Genomic DNA, 19,255 nt, shown 5'->3' on the forward strand with positions numbered 1-19,255 from the left:
TAAAGAGATAATATAAGGTGAATGTTGTACACTGAAATTTCACTGAAGTTCCAAGAAAACTAAAGTACATCATTTTATAATACATTGGCTCGAAATGCGGATACTAAAAATGTGCTAAAAAATATGGGTGGAGGTTGGAATTAGCAGAAATGCATGCTGAAATGTAACCTGAAAATGTGATTTGTTAAGCATCATACTTTACATACAGTCTTGCGTGACAAAATTGTTGAAAAGCTGTCAGAAATATGTAGTAAGCATAAGGGGGCGATCACACCATTTTTTGCATTGAGAGGCATCTTTTTGAAGATGGAGGAGAGACTTGTGATTGCTGTTTTGAGTTATCCGGTGCTGTATAACTCACAAATCTTGAATTTCACAATATTATTAAATATTAGAATTTTATTAATATGAACAGCAACACTCGTGCACAATATGCAGCAGATTCAGTCATTGCATAGAGACATAAAAAGCGCACCAAACTTCTTTTTTTCTTGTCAACAAAAAAGGCAGTGAGCTGCGCCTCGCGTTTTTGAATCGTAAAAGCCCATTCGGTGTGATCGACCCCTAAAGTGGGTTGTACACTGGATGCGCCGCTCGGCAATGCAGCTATGACTCAGGACACTGTTCATCAGTGGCATTGCTAGACATTAAGCTCTACTGGGGCACAGCTCCCCCTCAAGAAAAATAAATAAATAATATTATATATATATATATATATATATATATATATATATATATATATATATATATATATAAATAAATATATAAATTTCTTTTTTTTTTTTTGAGGGGGAGCTGTGCCCCAGTAGAGCTTTATGTCTAGCAACGCCACTGATGAACAGTGTCCTGAGTCATAGCTGCATTGCCGAGCGGCGCATCCAGTGTACATATATATTACTATTATAAATAAATAACACTATTATTGTTATTATACAATTATTATTCTAAATAAATAACAGAAATTAATCCTAAATGTAACTGAAAAACAATCTAAAGACACAACTGGAGTGACATGCTAAGATAACTTAAGAAATCTTTTGCTTGAATAATAATTTCATTAGAATGAAATTCTATAGACAGTTCTGATCTGAACAGATGTTGTATAGAATTTTCTGTTGTGTGTTGTCTAAGAAATAAAGGGACTAAGCCGAAAAGAAAATGAATGAATGTTGTCTTAGACCCGACTCATGGCCGAGAATTAGGTTTATTAAGTCTTACCTCCCTGACTCATCATCCTTTCTTTTTGCTTCATACAAGGAGTCATGCATAGTCTACATAAGATCACCATCATATTATTTAAACTTTGTTTTGTCGACTTGCTCCACATAGAAGACTGTTACGCCGGTTCCACAACGCATGAGTGGCGCATGAGCAGCGCGCCTATTTTTCCGGCTTGCATGTTCGCAACCGGGACGTACACCAAGAGCAGAGCAGCATGTCAGTGTCAAGCAGGAGCGGTGCGTGAGGCACACGGGTATGGTTTTTTCTGCGCATGTGCTCAGTTTGCTTTTTGATTAAACTACATTGCTTTCACCAGCGTTGGTTTGGTTGCACAAAGAGAATAATGTCTTTATTTCGGAATTACGACTCTTAATAAATACACTTTGCATATGAAGTAATTCATATCTCAAAGCATTTACTGGGGCACTGGCGATTTTTACTGGTGCACGTGCCCCAGTATATGGCGTCTAGCGATGCCCCTGCTGTTCATATTTCTGTCACGTCACAGATCGCCATCTAAAAAGTTTCATTTTAAATAGCATGCGAATGTGCGTGTCTGGTGTGCTGTGTCACAGCTCGTCGTCCAGTGTGCAACCCTTATGAGACTGCTTATTTTGCGCTGCAGAAATGCAAATGCTGTTCTACAAAGAATCAGCTGTAAACACTTCTCCTGTCAAACACTTAAACTATTGAAGCATTTAAAAAGCACTTACTGCTCAGCACTGTGTGATACCGCACATTCAGCATCTGGCTATGCAAAAAACTGCTTTAAAAACGCAGCGCTTCTATTGATGACAGAAGAAAATGTTCTCAGCTGCCATTTCTGCAGCACAAAAACGCTTAAGTGGACACACAGCCTAAAGGGTAAACCCTTAATTGTTTCATATACAAACACAACTAAAAATAAATATGTCAACAGTATACAAATGCAGCTAATAGGGCTGCTGTTTGGTTTGAACTTCTCAACAAACGTTAGCCCACCAAGCAATATAGTGTTTATTAAACATGTGAAAAAAATGTTCTTGGCTAAAACAAGTCTAAATCTTTTAACTGAATATCTAAAAGATGTATATTACATGGGCTTTTTTAGACATCTATTCAATTCTCACAGCCAGCCCAATATGTATGTTTAGAGATTTATTTTATGTCAGTTAAACAAAAATGCTTGCAGGGATTTATTTAGAGTTTACAAGTTCAACCAATAGAAATTGGACATCAGGTATAGTGGGTGAAACCAACAGGGGACTGTTAGAAGTACGCTTGCATTGGACTTACTGTTCAGATTTTTCTCCTTTTCCTTTCAACTAGTACTGGAAAAAATATTGGGTTCCAGACAATTCCTTCATGTTGTCCCAACACAAATCAATTAAGTTGACTTGATTGTTTTTACAAGTTTAAGTGAACATAAAATGATTAAATTGTCCAAAAAATGTGTTGATTCGGCTTATTTTAAATAAGTAGTTTAAACAAGCAGCAAAACATTTTTGAGTGTAACAAAATATTATTTTTTTTGCTTGATTGTGTTTATCTATCTCAATTTTATGTACATTCACTAGTCCCATCAATCACACCGAACGCGTTTTTTGCAATGAGAGGCGCCTTTTTTGAATGAATTACTAAGGGCCGTGCGCTGTACGCTCGCAGTCGAAAAAGTCAGCTCTGAGCAGAAAAAGTATGTTATGTCAGCAACGTCTTTTCATTCTCCAATCAAATGAAAGCAGAGGCGGGGTTTCCCTTGAGGTGACAGCATTGTTTGTGTTGTCAAGACGACTACAGAGACTTTTAAAGATGGAGGATAGACTAGCGGTTGCTGTTTTGAGTTATCCGGAGCTGTATGACTCACAAATCTTGAATTTCACAATATTACTAAATATTACAATTATATTAATATCAACAGCAACACTCTCGCACAATAGGCAGCTGATTCAGTCCTTGTCTAGCGGCATAAAAGGTGCATCACGCTTCTTTTTTTTCTAGTCAACAAAAAAGGCATTGTGGTGCACCTCGTGTTTTTTAGAACAGAAAAGCTTGTTCAGTGTGATCAGCCCCTAAAGGTGCGGTCACATTTACGGTCACATTTACGATAGCTGTGCAAAATTCGTGACTGAAATACAGTCTTTACAAAATATTTCAGCATTTAAGTTTTGCTCGGTTTTGGTCTGTGTGCAGATTCTTGTACTGACCGACAGAAAATCTGCACACAGAACGTGTGCTTGTGGCTAAAAAATTGAGGTCAGAAAGAAATCACAAGAATTGGAGACCTTTTAAAGAGAATAAAATCTTAACTTGGGCACCACTTTTCTTCAAACAAACGTCCATCTCGCGTTTAAAAGCAGAACAGTGGAATGGAAAAATGTGCCATTTTTAATCAATAAAAGAAACAGGTTTACTGCAGTGGATGTGTTTTTGTATCTTGGTGTGTATGTGGAATAGCTTTTTAGTGTTTTCACAACAATGCTCAAAGAATGTCACAGAGAAGCTGTTCCTATTATAGTTCAACTTTTTTCCATCGTGTCATCTTCATTTATTTCTACCATCTTGATGACTACTGAAAGAATTCATTCATTGACCATTAGCCTCAGTCTGCCAGAGCATATGGTCTTCTAAAGAGGCCTCTGCCAGTAGGCTACTAGAGTTCAGATCTGGGCAAAGCAAGGACAGAGTGCAGACACACACACATATATACAGACACACACACACACTGGATATGAGCCCTTTGCCTCTCAACAGGCAGCAGGCAGTCAGTGTTCAAAGCAGCAGCTCTACCATTTCTCTCTCACTCTTCTGCTCTCAAACAAAAACAACCGCAATACTGCAGCTTAAGAATAACAGAATTACTCGAAAGAAGATATACTTTAAAAGAGGGAGAGAACAGAAATACTTCAACAAACTGCTAACATTTTCAAAACTATCTGACACTCACTGATATTTCTAAAGACAGACAGACAGGCAGACAGACGGATATATATCAAAGTCAGACCGACAAATAAATAGACAGACAGACAGATCGGATGGATATATATATCTCTGGTATTTATTCATTCAGCCTGATCTCACGAGAAAACGTAAGTATTTTACGTTTTGTCAGTTTAGTGGCTAATTCATATGAATTCGTACGAGTTCAGTCGTACGAAATTGTACGATTTTAAAAACTAGGCGTGGCACCTAACCCCACCCCTAAACCCAACCATCATTGGGGGATAAGCAAATCGTGCTAAATCGTACGAATTAGATCGTACGAATTCATACGAATTAGCCACTAAATTAAAAGTTACGAATTGCCGTGAGATTGTGTTGATTCATTTGTATATCTCTATGATATCTATCTATTTCTCCGACCGTCCATCCTACCTTCCATTTGATGTCTATCTATCTATCTGTCTGGCTGAGATGAATGAATGGACAGACAGATATATAGACAAATTATAGATATCAGACAGACAGGGTTGGGGGAGAGAATTATCATCAATGTAATCTCATTAGGAAATGTTGTGGCCAATCAGACCCAGCCTGGGACATGCAAATTTATGTGCATTCCATGTGTAATGTAACAGTCTGTGTTTTGTTTGCCTGGTTTTCACTGGCAATTTACACTCGAGAAAACTTACAAGAAAACAATGGTGTCTGAGGCTCACGGTGTGGCCATTTCCATGTACTAAACAATAATTATTCAGCTATGCCTAGGTATATCCAGGTTTTCATTAGATGACACATTTACTCTATCTTACACAAAACACTTTATAGTATGTAGCTAAATGGTTTTGTTTGTGTGTGTTTGTATTTCATAATACTGTTGGGTGTTTCTTTGGTAATTACACCTGCTATCTAATCTCTCTCCTTCCTTCATGTACTTCTTGAGCAGTTGCACTATATTTTTTCCACAGAATTATTTATCAATCTTGCTTTTGCAAAAACTTTTCATTTTTCACTTACTGTCTACAATAAAAAACACTCATAAATCAACATTCAATTCATACAAGTTTTTAAAGTATGCAATATGCTTAAATTCTCATTCCCGAAACAGAAGTCCTCTCTACCTCGACTGTACTTAAATGATTGGGGTATATGAGAATGGAGTTGCAGAGGATGAGGTGCCGCAGTATTTTTTGCTAATAGAGAAACTATGATGAATTAGCTAATATTTACTCAGTAATTATATTTAGTAAATTTTCATTAAAAAATTAAATAAATCCAACTAGTATATAAATGTAGAAAACTGTGTGTTGTATAGAAATGTAGAAACGTGTTTCAGTAATGATAATCAAAAAGCTGTGTAAACATTCTGACACAGGAAAATGTATTATTAAACTGGAAAAAACTGTGTGTGTCCTTTAAAATTGTTGCGAAAATGAAAACAGTCACGCACATATCATTTTTCTGCTTTTTTCATTATTATTATTATTTATTATACATGAATATTCAGAAAATTATTTCATGTAAAATAAACTATTAGAAAAATTAATATGTTTTTTATTCTAAAATGTGTATGTTAATATGTTTTTTAAGAAACGGCATTCTGTCACAGACACATTGCGGTAATGAGAATTTTAGTACAAAATGCGGTACAATTATTCTTATGTTTTTTATATTACTAAATGACCCTGTTTTTTTTTATTTAAAATCCTAACTGCTGTGTTGTTTTAATGGTTTTGTGAATAATATATAATAGAATATATATCTATCTATCTACACTGCAAAAAATGCTTTTCTTACTTATATTTTTTGTCTTGTTTCTAGTCTTAATTTCTAAATATTCTTAAATCATGAAGTATTTTCTAGACCAGCAATCCTCATAGTCTTGATTAAGAAATAATATGCCAAAATTAAGTGAGTTTTTTCTTAAAACAAGCAAAATAATCTGCCAATGGGGTAAGGTAAATAATCTTGTTTTTTCTTTTGACATAAGATTATTTTTCTTACCCCATTGGCAGATTATTTTGCTTGTTTTAAGGAAAAACTCACTTAATTTTGGCATATTATTTCTTAAAACTAGACTGTGTTTTGCATGTCAAGAAAGTGCTTCTGTCTGTCTATCTATCTGATAGATGGATGGATGGATATTATTTATCTATCCATCTGTCTGTCTGTCTGTCTGTCTATCTATCTATCTATCCGATAGAACACATCAATAAATAGATAGATCGGCAAATAGACTAATAGATAAACAATTCTAAACTTGATTATTTAAATCAGTAATGAAGAGGAAGTGCTTCATGTCAGAGGTTTCTGTGGACTGATATTTTGTGAAGGCTTCATTGTTTTCTATGTGTTTTATTGGCAGGGAGCCTGATATACCAGCCTGGGCACCTCTCCTGTATCAGCTGCAGCTTCTCGACTTCAGAGAAAAGCCAGACCCTCTTTTACTGCCCGTCCCTGACCGCATCCGCATCGGCAACCAGAAACGAGAGCGAGGAAATTTCTACTTCCAGAGGGAAGAGTTTAGCAAGGCAGTACAGGCTTACTGCATGGCTCTAGATGTGCTTACAACGCGCACAAACGGTAATCCAACCCACAGCGCCCTTCAAACACCTGTGTCATTTAATGCAGTGAACAGGAACAAGTCCCTACATGCAGGCACATTCATGTGTTCAGAAATATAAGAGGGTGCAGATCTCAACAACAACATTTGAATAATTTGAATTGTTGAATTGTTTAACTACTGTTTGAAAACGTACTGTAAAAAAGCTAAGCAAAGTCACATTTGGCTAACTTCTAGGAGCATTTTCATTGTAAATTATAACCAAGTAAACTAATACTCACATACTATATCATTTTTTCTATAAGCTTCATGGTATCTACACTATAAAAATGACCATGATTTCAACAATAAAAAACTGTTAAAATTCTACAGTAAAGCATAGGGCTGGGCGATATTGCAAAAAAAATTATCAAGATATCATGTTTCATATCATTCGGTATCAATAATTATTGAATATTTTTAACAATACATTTAGGAATATTAGATTTTTTTTATTTAACCACTTTATTTACATTTAAAAATTAATAAGGCAATAGTTTTAATAGTAAAAAACAAAAATATTTAAACAAAATATCTGATCTTTTTTATAATAAAATAAACTTAAGTGTTAAAGAGACTCTTAAACTTGATAAATAAAATGTTAAAGAGTATGTGCAATGGTAAAGCGTAAATACTAAACAATCAATGCAAACTTTAAGGTGTGAATAATAATAATGATACCTCAAACTCTGTCAACAACACAAATTATGATAATCAAATCTGAGCTTTCAAATAAAGGAACCAGCCGTCATTATTCAAATACATACTGCAACATTAGAAATTGTGAAGTTGAATGACTATATTACCCCCATGCTAAAAAAAATCTTTCAGATGGCGTACTAGACGCACAAGAAAAGAAACCAAAAAGCCAGTCTGGCGACATCCTTACATTGTTTTTTATTTACCATCTTCTCACTGCTGCTAGCCACTGCACTCAATATTGCATTTTCTCAGAGGATGACAAACGGACAAATCATTGCTGCAGCTCTGATGCCGCTTGCACAACATGTGCGTGTCGCTCACATATATTTACATTTACATTTACATTTAGTCATTTAGCAGACGCTTTTATCCAAAGCGACTTACAAATGAGGACAAGGAAGCAATTTACACAACTATAAGAGCAGCAGTGAACAAGCGCTATAGACAAGTTTCAGGCGTGTAAAAGTCTAAGAAGCAAAACATTAGTAGAGATTTTTTTTTTTTTTTTTTTTTAGAGAGAGAGAGAGAGAGAGAGAAAGAGGGCTCAGTTAGTGGTATAGCCAGAGAGGCAATTGCAGATTAGGAGGAAAAGTGGAGACTAAACAGTTGCGTTTTTAGTCGTTTCTTGAAGACAGCAAGTGACTCTGCTGTTCTGATGTAGTTGGGGAGTTCATTCCACCAACTGGGCAGATTGAATGTGAGAGTTCGGGAAAGTGATTTCTTCCCTCTTTGGGATGGAACAACGAGGCGACGTTCATTCACAGAACGCAAGTTTCTGGAGGGCACATATATCTGCAGAAGTGAGAGCAGATACGAAGGAGCACAGCTAGAGGTCACTTTGTAAGCAAACATCAGAGCTTTGAATTTGATGCGGGCAGCAACTGGAAGCCAGTGCAAACGGGTGAGTAGCGGAGTGACATGTGCTCTTTTGGGTTCATCAAAGACCACTCGTGCTGCTGCGTTCTGAAGCAGCTGAAGAGGTTTAATAGAACTAGCTGGTAGCCCGGCTAGCAGAGAGTTGCAATAGTCCAGTTTGGAGAGGACAAGAGCTTGAACAATGAGTTGAGCTGTATGTTCAGATAGGAAGGGTCGGACCTTTCTGATGTTGTAGAGTGCGAATCTGCAAGATCGGGCAGTTCTAGAAATGTGGTCAGAGAAGTTCAGTTGGTCATCAATCGTAACTCCAAGGCTTTTTACCATTTTGGATGCAGTGATGGTTGCTCCATCCATCTGGATTGAAAAGTTATGGTGAAGAGTCGGGTTGGCAGAAACTTCAAGCATTTCCGTTTTCATGAGGTTAAGCTGGAGATGATGATCTTTCATCCAGAGTGAAATGTCTGACAGGCAGGCTGAAATGCGAGCTGGAACCGAGGGATCATCAGGGTGGAAAGAGAGGTATAGCTGGGTGTCATCAGCATAGCAGTGGTAGGAAAAACCATGTTTCTGGATGACTGTTCCTAAAGATGCCGTGTAGATAGAGAAGAGAAGTGGTCCAAGCACAGAGCCCTGAGGTACCCCAGTGTATAGATGCTGTAGGTTGGACACCTCTCCCCTCCACGACACCCTGAATGACCTGTCCGAGAGGTAGGAACTGAACCATTGAATAACAGTGCCTGTGACGCCCAGTGACTCAAGCGTAGATAGCAGGATCTGGTGGTTTACAGTGTCAAAAGCAGCTGATAAATCCAGCAAGACAGATGATTTAGAGTCTGCTTTAGCCATATGCGCATCGTGCAAGTCGCTGCCTCAATTGGAAATGACAAACTTACACCCTAAGCTCATTGGCATTGCTTCCAAGGCGCACGCTCAGCAGCCACATTTTAGTAAAACTATAGACCTTCATACTGTAACTACCTTTTTTTTTTTTTATCAATATTGACAATGGTGTTCAGTCATTAAATATCGATAAAGATTTTATCACCCAGCCCTAGTAAAACCTTATATAATATAATGTACAGTTTTTAAAAGGAGGCGTTGCACCAAACCCCACCGCTAAACCCAACCATGATTGGGAGACGAGCATCAAAACATAACCATATTGTTGTGTTTTTGTCTGTGTATCAAAGCATATGATGTATAGATATAAGTACTTCAAAATATAATATTATATCATCATAATTATACATATACATTATATTACATATAAATAAAAATGAAAGAAATACGGTTGTTTACTGTAAAAATGTTAAACTTATTTTATGATTTGTATTGTATTATTAATAGTAAAATACTGGCAACCACAGCTGCCAATTTTTACCATAAATTTCATAGATTTTCTTGTAACAGTGTAATAAATCATTCAGTGATTATGAAGAAAACCCGAGTAACCACTCTCGGTCCAGTCCAGTCCAGTTCTGGCAGCTCAGCTAATCTATTCGATCAGTAATCATGTCATCGAAATGCTCAGTCATGTCTGCAAGCTGCGACCACCCTGAGTAATGCTCTTATTAAACCTTACGCTAATCAGACGTAATAAATCTACATGTTATTTCCACCTCCTTAATCATGGTAATTGCTGGAAAGCCTGGCCCATCTCGAGAGGAGCGTTTGACAGTAATGAGACAGTAAAGTGCAAAGCGCCGCTTTGGATTAGACACTGATAATGACCGCACATATGCAGAAGTGATCTCCACATTGCCACGGTCTCCCATGACCACTCAAGCATCACATATTAGAGTCTACTTAATTCTATACTCAATAAATTTCTTAATTCATATATAAATATCTTATTAGCCACTAAATGGTAATTTTCTTAATTATTTTGGGTAAAGATTTTGGGTAAATAGCTGCTCTGCTACAAGTAATATGCAAAAACAGTAAGTTACTGTACATAATTGCCACAATGCGTGCCTCATACAACATCAGTATAAGCCTTTTTGACAAAGAAAGAGCTTCAAACTGGTAGACATCTTCAAAATATCATCAAAAATACATATTAATCCAGTATCACACTGTCCTTCATTCATAATGCATTTATGCAGTGTTGCTTTCATATATTGGTTCTATGTCAAAACACTCTAGACAAACATCTTTGACTTTGTGGCCGCATATTTTTGCAGAATCTTGACACAAGACACGGTATTCTAAAAATAAAGCGATCAATTCTTTTTCTTTTTTTTTCAAAATGGCTTTTTAAGACCTTTTGATTTTAGCCACTGTCCTTTGTCTCACATTTTTAACCAAGTCAGGCTGGTTGGTTTGGTGTGTTGCACACGTGGCCTCTCGTCAGTTTAACGTCGGATTTCATTGGTCATATTCAGCATGTCGAATTGGCATCGGGGCATCAGCTGAAAAGATAACTCTGACTGGCTATTCAGCAACAAATTAAAGCGCAAGTGTGATGTAGTGAAGTGACGTAGTAAGTAAACAATGGGGTATCTGCACACAGACTTTTAATTTTCAGCCAGCCAGCCCAAGCACTTCTGGTGAACTTTTTCTGGAGTCTTTTCAGACAAAAATCACCACAAAAGATCTTATTTCTTTAAAAATCAGTTATCTTCAATATCTGACAGATATATACGATATAAAGTGGGTCTCAGACTGGGCAAGAAGCACTGCAATTAATTCCATTTTCCACACCATGTCTTTAAAATATGACAGTTATTTTACCCCAGTATTTTCAATGGAGTCTCTGTGCTAGCTTGCTGCTACTGATGGTGCTAGAGTTTACACGGTCTTACATCTCGATTTATGCTTGAACAACTAAATAAATGCTTAAGTGTATTTACTGGTTGTATTTTAATTACGTTATGACATCAGTGCTGTAAAAGGAACTTTATGAAATTGAAAATAGTCACATTAACAGGAAGTTTACCATTGGCTGAAAAAACACTAGCTGTACATATAGCCCATTCAAGCCAAGAAGGATCATAAATGGGCTGGCTGTAATTTTGCCACATTTCTCAAATAATTGCAAATAATATGGATTATGAGATTATCAGACATATTTGCATGAGCGAATGCCTCTGTGGAGATTTACTGTAAGATGGTACTAAATGCTACTTTGTTTATGCTTTGTCTGTGTGCATCGGAAGTTTGGTTGCCCAAAATGGAAAAATGAGACTTCTGCCCCCTGCAGAGGCGGAAAGACATGTCATCTTGTGCAGGCGCAGAATGCGGATCTCATTTCAGTCAGCTTTTGTCCATTTGGTGTGTTTACACACAGCTTTTTTATCCAGATGCGATCCAATGCAACGCGACAACACAACTGGTTTCATAGTTGGTGCTAGTTGTTTGGTGTCGACTTGGTATGTCCCTGGTGTGTCCCTTAGACACATTGCATGTCAACTGCCCTTGTCGGTTGCCAATAAAGATGAAAGAAATTCAACAAATCATACATTCCTAAATAAACCATCATGTGTTACTGAACAAATCAGTTCAGGTATTTTTGTATTTAAATAAGGCACTCTGACTTATTTTAACTGAAGGAATAAGTTGTTCAAACCCATCCATTTTTTGTCTTATAAATGGCTCTTAAGATTGATAGGTTTTTAGTTGCTTGTTGAATATGATGAAGTTCCACAGAAGTCTCAAGTATCAAAAGACTCAAAGAACTCAATTATGCCACAATTATGTCACAGCAAGAATCGCTGGTACAGCAAAATCCCTTTAAGGCAAGTCATTTCACTTGGCGGCCATCTTTGAAACATCTTTCGGGCAGTATGCTCGGGCAGTCTGTCTGAATGGACAAAACCTCAAATTCTACAAAAATAGCTTGCCAAGCTTATGATTAAATTCCATATTAAGAATCACCAATAAAATTAAACAACAACTGTCTCTTTAGTTTCATTTCTAAACATTCTAATCACGCATAATCTGCAGAAACTCACGACTGGTCCAAGCCCCTCCCCCGGAGATTCGTCAGTCTATAGCAATCGCTGATTGGCTCCTGTCCTAGAATGCGGGGCTTCATTCGCCATGTTAATTGTTACACTTTTCCCCATTCATAGCCATATGTGTATTCTACGTGTACAGTTAGTAAATGTATTCCACGCCTGCATCCAGACAAAAAAATAAATAAAATAAAAAAATAAAAACCTATGAGAAAACTATGCTACGGTTAAATACGATTATGGACAGAAATGATCAAATATCAAATCAAATATTTCTCTATTGTATACAGTGCTAAAGTAGCTAGCTTACAACCAGACACTACACACAAAATAAACTGCAATCCCCCTCTCTATAGTTCTAAATGAATATTTCTATAATAATAATTTGTTATTAATTACTTAACCTTTTGCCGTTCCATATCCCTGAGACCTTTGTTTATCTTTGTAACAGAAATGTCAAAAAAGAAAGAAAGAAACCCAAAAGCTCTCTTATCCTCCATAGACAGCAATGCTCCAGTCATGTTAAAAGAAACTAAACATAGTCCAAAAACACCATGTGACTTCAGTGGTAATATGTAAAAAGTTTGTTCCCCAATATGTCTTCCACATCAGGTCACATTGCCCATTTACTGTAGGCCAGGGAGGGCCAGTGTCCTGCAAAGTTTAGTTCAGCAAGCTACTCTTATTAGGATTTCTAGAAACATCCATGCAATATGTTGAGGCAAGTTGGATCTAAAATCAGCAGGACATCAGCCCACCAGGACCAAGTTTGAACCCCTGCAAAAGGCAGTGCAATGTATTGCCATTAGAGTCAGCCGCACAACACACAAGTGTGACATTTTCATATGTCATACAAAGTAAGGCCCAATCCCAATTCTATTTTTGTACCCCTACCCCTTCCCCTTGGCCATTAAAACCGAGTGTGAAGGGGAAGGGCATCAAAATTTACCCCAAAGCAGTGGGACACTACTACAGCTCTTCACACGTCATATGCCATCGCGATCTCTTGCTTTATATGAGATTAGAGGATCACGACTCCTGTAGTTATTCCAGTTGCTTTGTTTTTTTTGGTTTTTATCTTCAGCAAAATTTGTGTAGCCATATATTATGTTATCATAACGATCTAATGTGGCAGTAAGCTGGTAACTATACTGTGCATTTACACAGTGGCCATATTTATCCATGTAAACACACGAAAACAACACTAACATTATAGCAGACACTGTAAAAAGGTCATTCCCAGCCACTAGACTTTTCTGAAAGGGGTTCTCGTGTGTAGTGACAGTATGTTGTGGAACTGCTGTACAGGAGTTATTATTATGGATTATAGATAGTGAAATTTTGCGGTTTTTATTTTAGCGTTTTTTTTTTAACCGTGACGATAAAACACGAACGTGGTTATGAATATATTAAAACATGTGCTTGTTTGTTGAAAAAATTCGTAATAATGACAAAAAATACAAATTTGTGGATCTTCCTACTTCTGGGTTCAGCTATACTGCCGTTGTGGCTGGTGTATTCGGGGAAATTTTCTTACCCCTTGGTTTCGAGTGTAGTCCTGAAAAATCTTCGTTCGAAGAGCTATTCACCCCTTCCCCTTAGCCCTACTCTGAATCTGCATCTCATTTCGGAGTTTGCTACTGTCCACCGGAGGTCACATTTTTGGTTGCAGACACATGCTTTGAGAGCCTTCCTGACTGAATGAATGAAATAAGCAGTTTTCCACCAAGGCAACCCGGGCTGCTGAAATATAATTGGCTAAATTAAGGCGGTTTAAAAGAACCAAAACAAAGACAGCGTTCCGGCAGGGAAAACACATTTTCAAAGCAGAGTTCAGCATTGTTTTTCAGATAAACAAGAATGTTCAACTGTAAACATATGGTATTTTTATGCTTTTGAAGAGTCAAAAACTTACATACAGCACCTTTAAACACCAAAAGTATTGTATTATTCAGTTACGATAGATTAAACTGTATATTAATAATAAACACACTATTAAATGTCTTTATAATTTCCTTGAGATGAATGTTTGGTGTTATACAATAGGGCTGTAAAATTGTCCTCCTACAGATGGTCAAAACTGTATGGCCGAGGAAGAAGAAGAAGTGAACGATTACCGAGTGAAATGTCTGAATAATCTGGCAGCAGCACAGCTGAAGCTTGGACATTTCGATGAGGCGCTGCACACCAGTCAAGATGTGCTGTTTCTGGATCCCCAGAACGTCAAAGCATTGTTCAGGAAAGGAAAGGTATGGGCTGCATATTATTCAGCAAACTTGGCGCTGAAACTAGGAATGTTTGTCTTTCCATTTGGATTGTGCTCAACTGTAAATGTACAATGTGTATGCAGCTTTTATCAGACAAGGGCGAGTATGAGGAGGCCATGGAGACCTTGAAGAAGGCTTTGAAACTGGAGCCGTCAACCAAGGTGAGAAAGAGACGTAACCGTATCTCCTGAACACATCTACATTTCACGTGAACTGGCAACAGACAATCCCATTAGCAGCTATTTACAGATCAACCAAGGCCTTTATGAAACACCTGGCCTGACTGCTGCACCGCTGTTATTTATTTTTATTTCCAATTCAAGGCCAACTCATATTCACTGTGGCTCCGGGGTGAAGTGAGTGCATGAAAGCTGCATTATAACATTTAGGTTTATGATTCTATTAAGCTTTCAATGTTCATTAGCACAAGCACTTTCTAAAATGATTTTAAACGAGGAGCAGAGAATGATTCATTGTTCTCTTTGGGACTGCAGATCCATTTGGCCTAGTTAAGAGACAGACAAAATGGCTGTCCAGTTCTAAATATTTTTTTTAATCTCTTCTGTGTTTGCAACACATTAACAGACCTGTCACAGTTCTTTACAGGTCTATTCCAATTTATAACACAAACTTAAGGCTAAATGAAAAACAGTCCAGACTAAATAAAACTAAATGAAAACCCATCCAGAGTAAATTAAACCAAATGAAAACCCGTCCTGAGAAATTCCAGCAAATTTAAGGGAGCGATATTTTAGTGAACATGCACAAAAGATTTGTTTCTACAGGTAGACTCTTACAATATCAGAGAATAGCTTTTGTGCGGTGTAACAATCCACAGCCAAAACTTGTCCCGTCATGCCTTTAAGAGTAGTTAGTCTTAAATCCTCAGAGCAGCCACCAAGATTAAGACTGTCTGGAGCCAGTACACTGACAAAGTTAAACACACATACACAAACACACCTTCCTGTAATAAAGTGAATCAGCACCATACACACCATGGATGTTTATGACATGCTTAAAGCAATAAACAGAACAATCAGCTTCATTCATAACATCGGAGAGAATATAATGGTTCATTCTGTTAAAAATAATAAATAACAAAATGTCATATCTGATCTATTGTACTATAAGATTGCACAACACCATTGCAGCACCAGTTCCTCCATGACAACCCATTAAACATGGGTTTCTTTTCATGTTTTGAGTAGATTTTTTAGCCAGTAAGGAAAATATGGTGAATTTATGTCTACTATACCAAAGCAGGCTCAAAATGTATTATAAATTTTCAAATAACTAAATCCTGGGCTACACACACTGGCCACTTTATTAGGTACACCTTACTTTTACTGGGTTGGACCCATTTGTGCCTTCAGAACTGCCTTAATCTGCTTGTTAAGTGTGACGTTATGCGAAGTGGCTTCCGGGTCCAAGCGCTCAATTAAACTACGTGTATATGGGGAGACTCAACAAATGGTAATAATAAATATTTACAAATCAATGTAATACTTTTGAAAAATCATGATCGCAATAAATATATATATATACAGGCCAGAAAGTGATTCATTTTTAATAAACTGTTAAAATATTGGTGTCTGTGATGCAGCAAGTCTAGATGTACACCATGATTTAATATAAAATTCACTTTAATGTGTGATATGACTTATATGGCCATAAACATAAGCATTTTCTCAATTTAAATAAGTAGCGGCTTGGACCCGGAAACAGTATTTCATACGTCACCACTTAACAAGTGGATAGTTTCAGCAAGGTCTTTAAAGAATTCCTTTAAGACTTTGGTCCATATTGAAATGATCCCAAAGTTGCTCCAGATTTCTTGGCTGCACATCCATGAGGTAAATCTCCCGTTCCTCCACACCCCGAAAGGTGTTCGACTGGACCGACAGCTGGTGATTGTGCAGGCCATTTTAGTATACTGACCACATTGTCATATTTGATCTTTGTGACATGGTGTGACATTCTGCTAGAAGTAGCCTTCATCACATGATACACAATGTAGTTCACATGATCAGCAACAATACTCCAACTGTGGTGTTTAAGGATGATCAGTTGGTCTAAGGGGCCCAAAGTGTGACAAGATAGTATCCCTCACACCATTACACCAGCCTAAAACATTGACAAAGGCAGGATGAATTCATTCTTTAATGCTGTTTACATCAAATTCTGCCCCTAACATCTGAATTTTGCAGCAGAAATCGAGACTTTTTCTAATCTTCGGTATTGTCTAATTTTGTTTAGAACCCAGTGAAAATCTCCGTTTTCTGTTCTTAGCTGCTTTTCTGCTGCTGTTGCTCATCTGCTTCAAAGTTTGATGTGTGGAGTGTACTTCTCAGTTATAATGAGTGGTTGGTTGAGTTACTGCTGTCTTTCTATCAGCTCACTACCTGGACATTCTCTGGCATGAACAAAGCAATTTGACCCACATACAGTAACTGCCACTTTCTAGAAATGTTTACTTTTTCAGACCATTCTCTGATGGTTATGTTCAGCCGTTTCTGCAATCTTCATTCCAGCCTGTCTGGCACCAACAGCCATGCAACATTCATGGTCACTTAATCGGATAGTTCACCCAAAACTGAAAATTCTGTCATCATTTATTCACCCTTAACTTGTTCCAAAACACAAATAGAAGATATTTAGAAGAAAGCTGTAAACCTGTAACCATTCACTTCCACATTATTTGTTTTTCCTGCTTTGAAAGTTACAGGTTTTCAGCTTGCTTCAAAATATCTTGCCTGAACTATTTAAATCAGCTTGCTCATTTTAGTTCATGGTTTGAATTTTAGCAGATTTTCTTGACCAAATCTACAGTACATGCATTCATACATGCACTGAGTTATTGGCTGATTTGACATGTGCCTTAAAGAGAAGTCAAACGAGTGTAAGATATAAAGTGTCGACATGCATGCACTCGCACATATTAGAAATACTGGATCAAACACACAAGTTTTACCTATACATGAATGATTTCGTAAGTGGCATCAGGTCCCATCAAGATTGTACTTTGACCCAGAGTGGCCATGGTGAAAAGCAAGCCTTGTCTAGACAAAACTAAAATATCTGCGGCTCATATAATGACACCCGTCTGGATGGCCAGGCAAAAAACAAACATTACTTCAGAAGGGAACTCATTGCAAAATTCATAGATCATAGAGTCAGAAACGGCCTGGCTGGGATCGAAAACGTGGTAACACATGTGCCATGGCCTGTGTAGTAGGCAATACACACAAAAATGTATTGATGACAATTACACAGGATGCAAGTGTGATACTCAGACTCATTCATAAGGAAGCTGCATAGTATTAAAGTAGAAAATTATATCGTCAATAAAGCGATTTTAGTCATAAATAATTCTCGGAAAAGATAAAAACCAAGGTCAAACAACTCGACTGGACTGTTTAAAATTAAACAGGGGCAGCTCATTCTCACAATTTACAAACAATACAAAAAGGGTACCTTAAATGACTAAATATATCCTTCTTTATAATTTGAAGTATACCTTTCAGATGACGTTGTGTTCCTTTTAGAAAGACGACCGACAACCAAACAGCGTAGCTTCCACGTTGTTTCACATCAAAAAGCTTTCATTCAGTGAAATGGCGCCATCTTTTGGTCAGCGTTGGAAACTGCGCTGGGAGCATATTATTCCCTCATAGAACCGTACAAAGTTCAAACAGGATATAAATTGTTGTTGTGTTGCTTTGAGTATAATTTTTAAATGCTCATATGTGACCTTTTTGTATTTTATAGGCTATTCATGCTGAACTTTCCAAACTGGTAAAAAGACAGGCGGGGGAAAATGAGACCCAGAACTGGCAAGCTAAACCAGCTCGAGTTTTCGGCGAAAACATTGCGCCCTTTCTGACACCTCCTCCCAAAAAGAAGCCGTTTGTAAGTGACTGATTACCACCTAGTGAGAGGAATAAAAGTGGTGGAAGAGTCCTTTTAAAATGTGCCAGAGTCCAAGTCCCTCCGTCGTTTGATCTTGTTTCTTACTCTTCCAGGGAATTTCTTGGAAGTTTCTGCTCGGAGCTCTGGTGGTGGCATTGGGCAGTTTAGTCACATCTGTGGTCCTGACCGCACGGAACTAGCTCTGTCGACCTACTTGCAAATTAACTACAAGTCTCACAAACTAACATTCCGCAGAACTGCCAAGAGACGAAGGGAAAAAATGCACTGAACTGTTTAAAGAACAGTTTGGGCAGCTCTACCGGTGGCACACCGACTTAAGCAAAGCAGAATGTACCCACAGAAAAAAGGGCAAGGCAAATGCATTCCAAAAATCTGCAATAAAAGATATCTGCAAAAAAAGAGTATTACTATGTTTGACTTTTTTGCTTTTTTTATTGTTTCACATGCGCCATGATGGAATATTGGAATTTGGGGGAACAGCTGCCATCAAATCATTATTTTAACCCTCTGCTGCACGGTGTCACATGGCATGATACTTATGTTCATTTCCCTGCCACTGTTTCTTAAAGTTATATAAATAAATATATTAATAATAAATAATAATATATTATTATTATATATATTAATAATAATAATAAATAATAAATTTCTTATTATTATTTTATTTTATTGTTTTGGAAAGAAAAGACATTAGAGTAGCCAATGATGTGCTTTGGTTAAGTCACATGACATGCTTTTTTCTGTAGCACATTTTCTGACTGACGTTTATTGTGAGTAGTTGCTGA

The 19,255-nt window shown here is 37.2% G+C and overlaps 1 protein-coding gene across 1 annotated transcript in view; it reads left to right on the forward strand.

Moving 5' to 3' along the window:
• Positions 1 to 18,848, forward strand: part of fkbp16 (FKBP prolyl isomerase 16) — a 97,790-nt gene extending 78,942 nt beyond the window's left edge. The window contains exons 5-9 of the mRNA XM_056478442.1: positions 6,503 to 6,720; positions 14,344 to 14,522; positions 14,624 to 14,701; positions 18,309 to 18,449; positions 18,563 to 18,848. Of these exons, the coding sequence (XP_056334417.1) occupies positions 6,503 to 6,720; positions 14,344 to 14,522; positions 14,624 to 14,701; positions 18,309 to 18,449; positions 18,563 to 18,649 (703 nt within the window). The 3' untranslated portion in view covers positions 18,650 to 18,848. The remainder of the gene's footprint in view (positions 1 to 6,502; positions 6,721 to 14,343; positions 14,523 to 14,623; positions 14,702 to 18,308; positions 18,450 to 18,562) is intronic.
• Positions 18,849 to 19,255: the final 407 nt, after the last annotated feature.

This window comes from Danio aesculapii, chromosome 18, assembly GCF_903798145.1.
Source record: "Danio aesculapii chromosome 18, fDanAes4.1, whole genome shotgun sequence".
NCBI classification, from domain to species: Eukaryota; Metazoa; Chordata; class Actinopteri; order Cypriniformes; family Danionidae; genus Danio; species Danio aesculapii.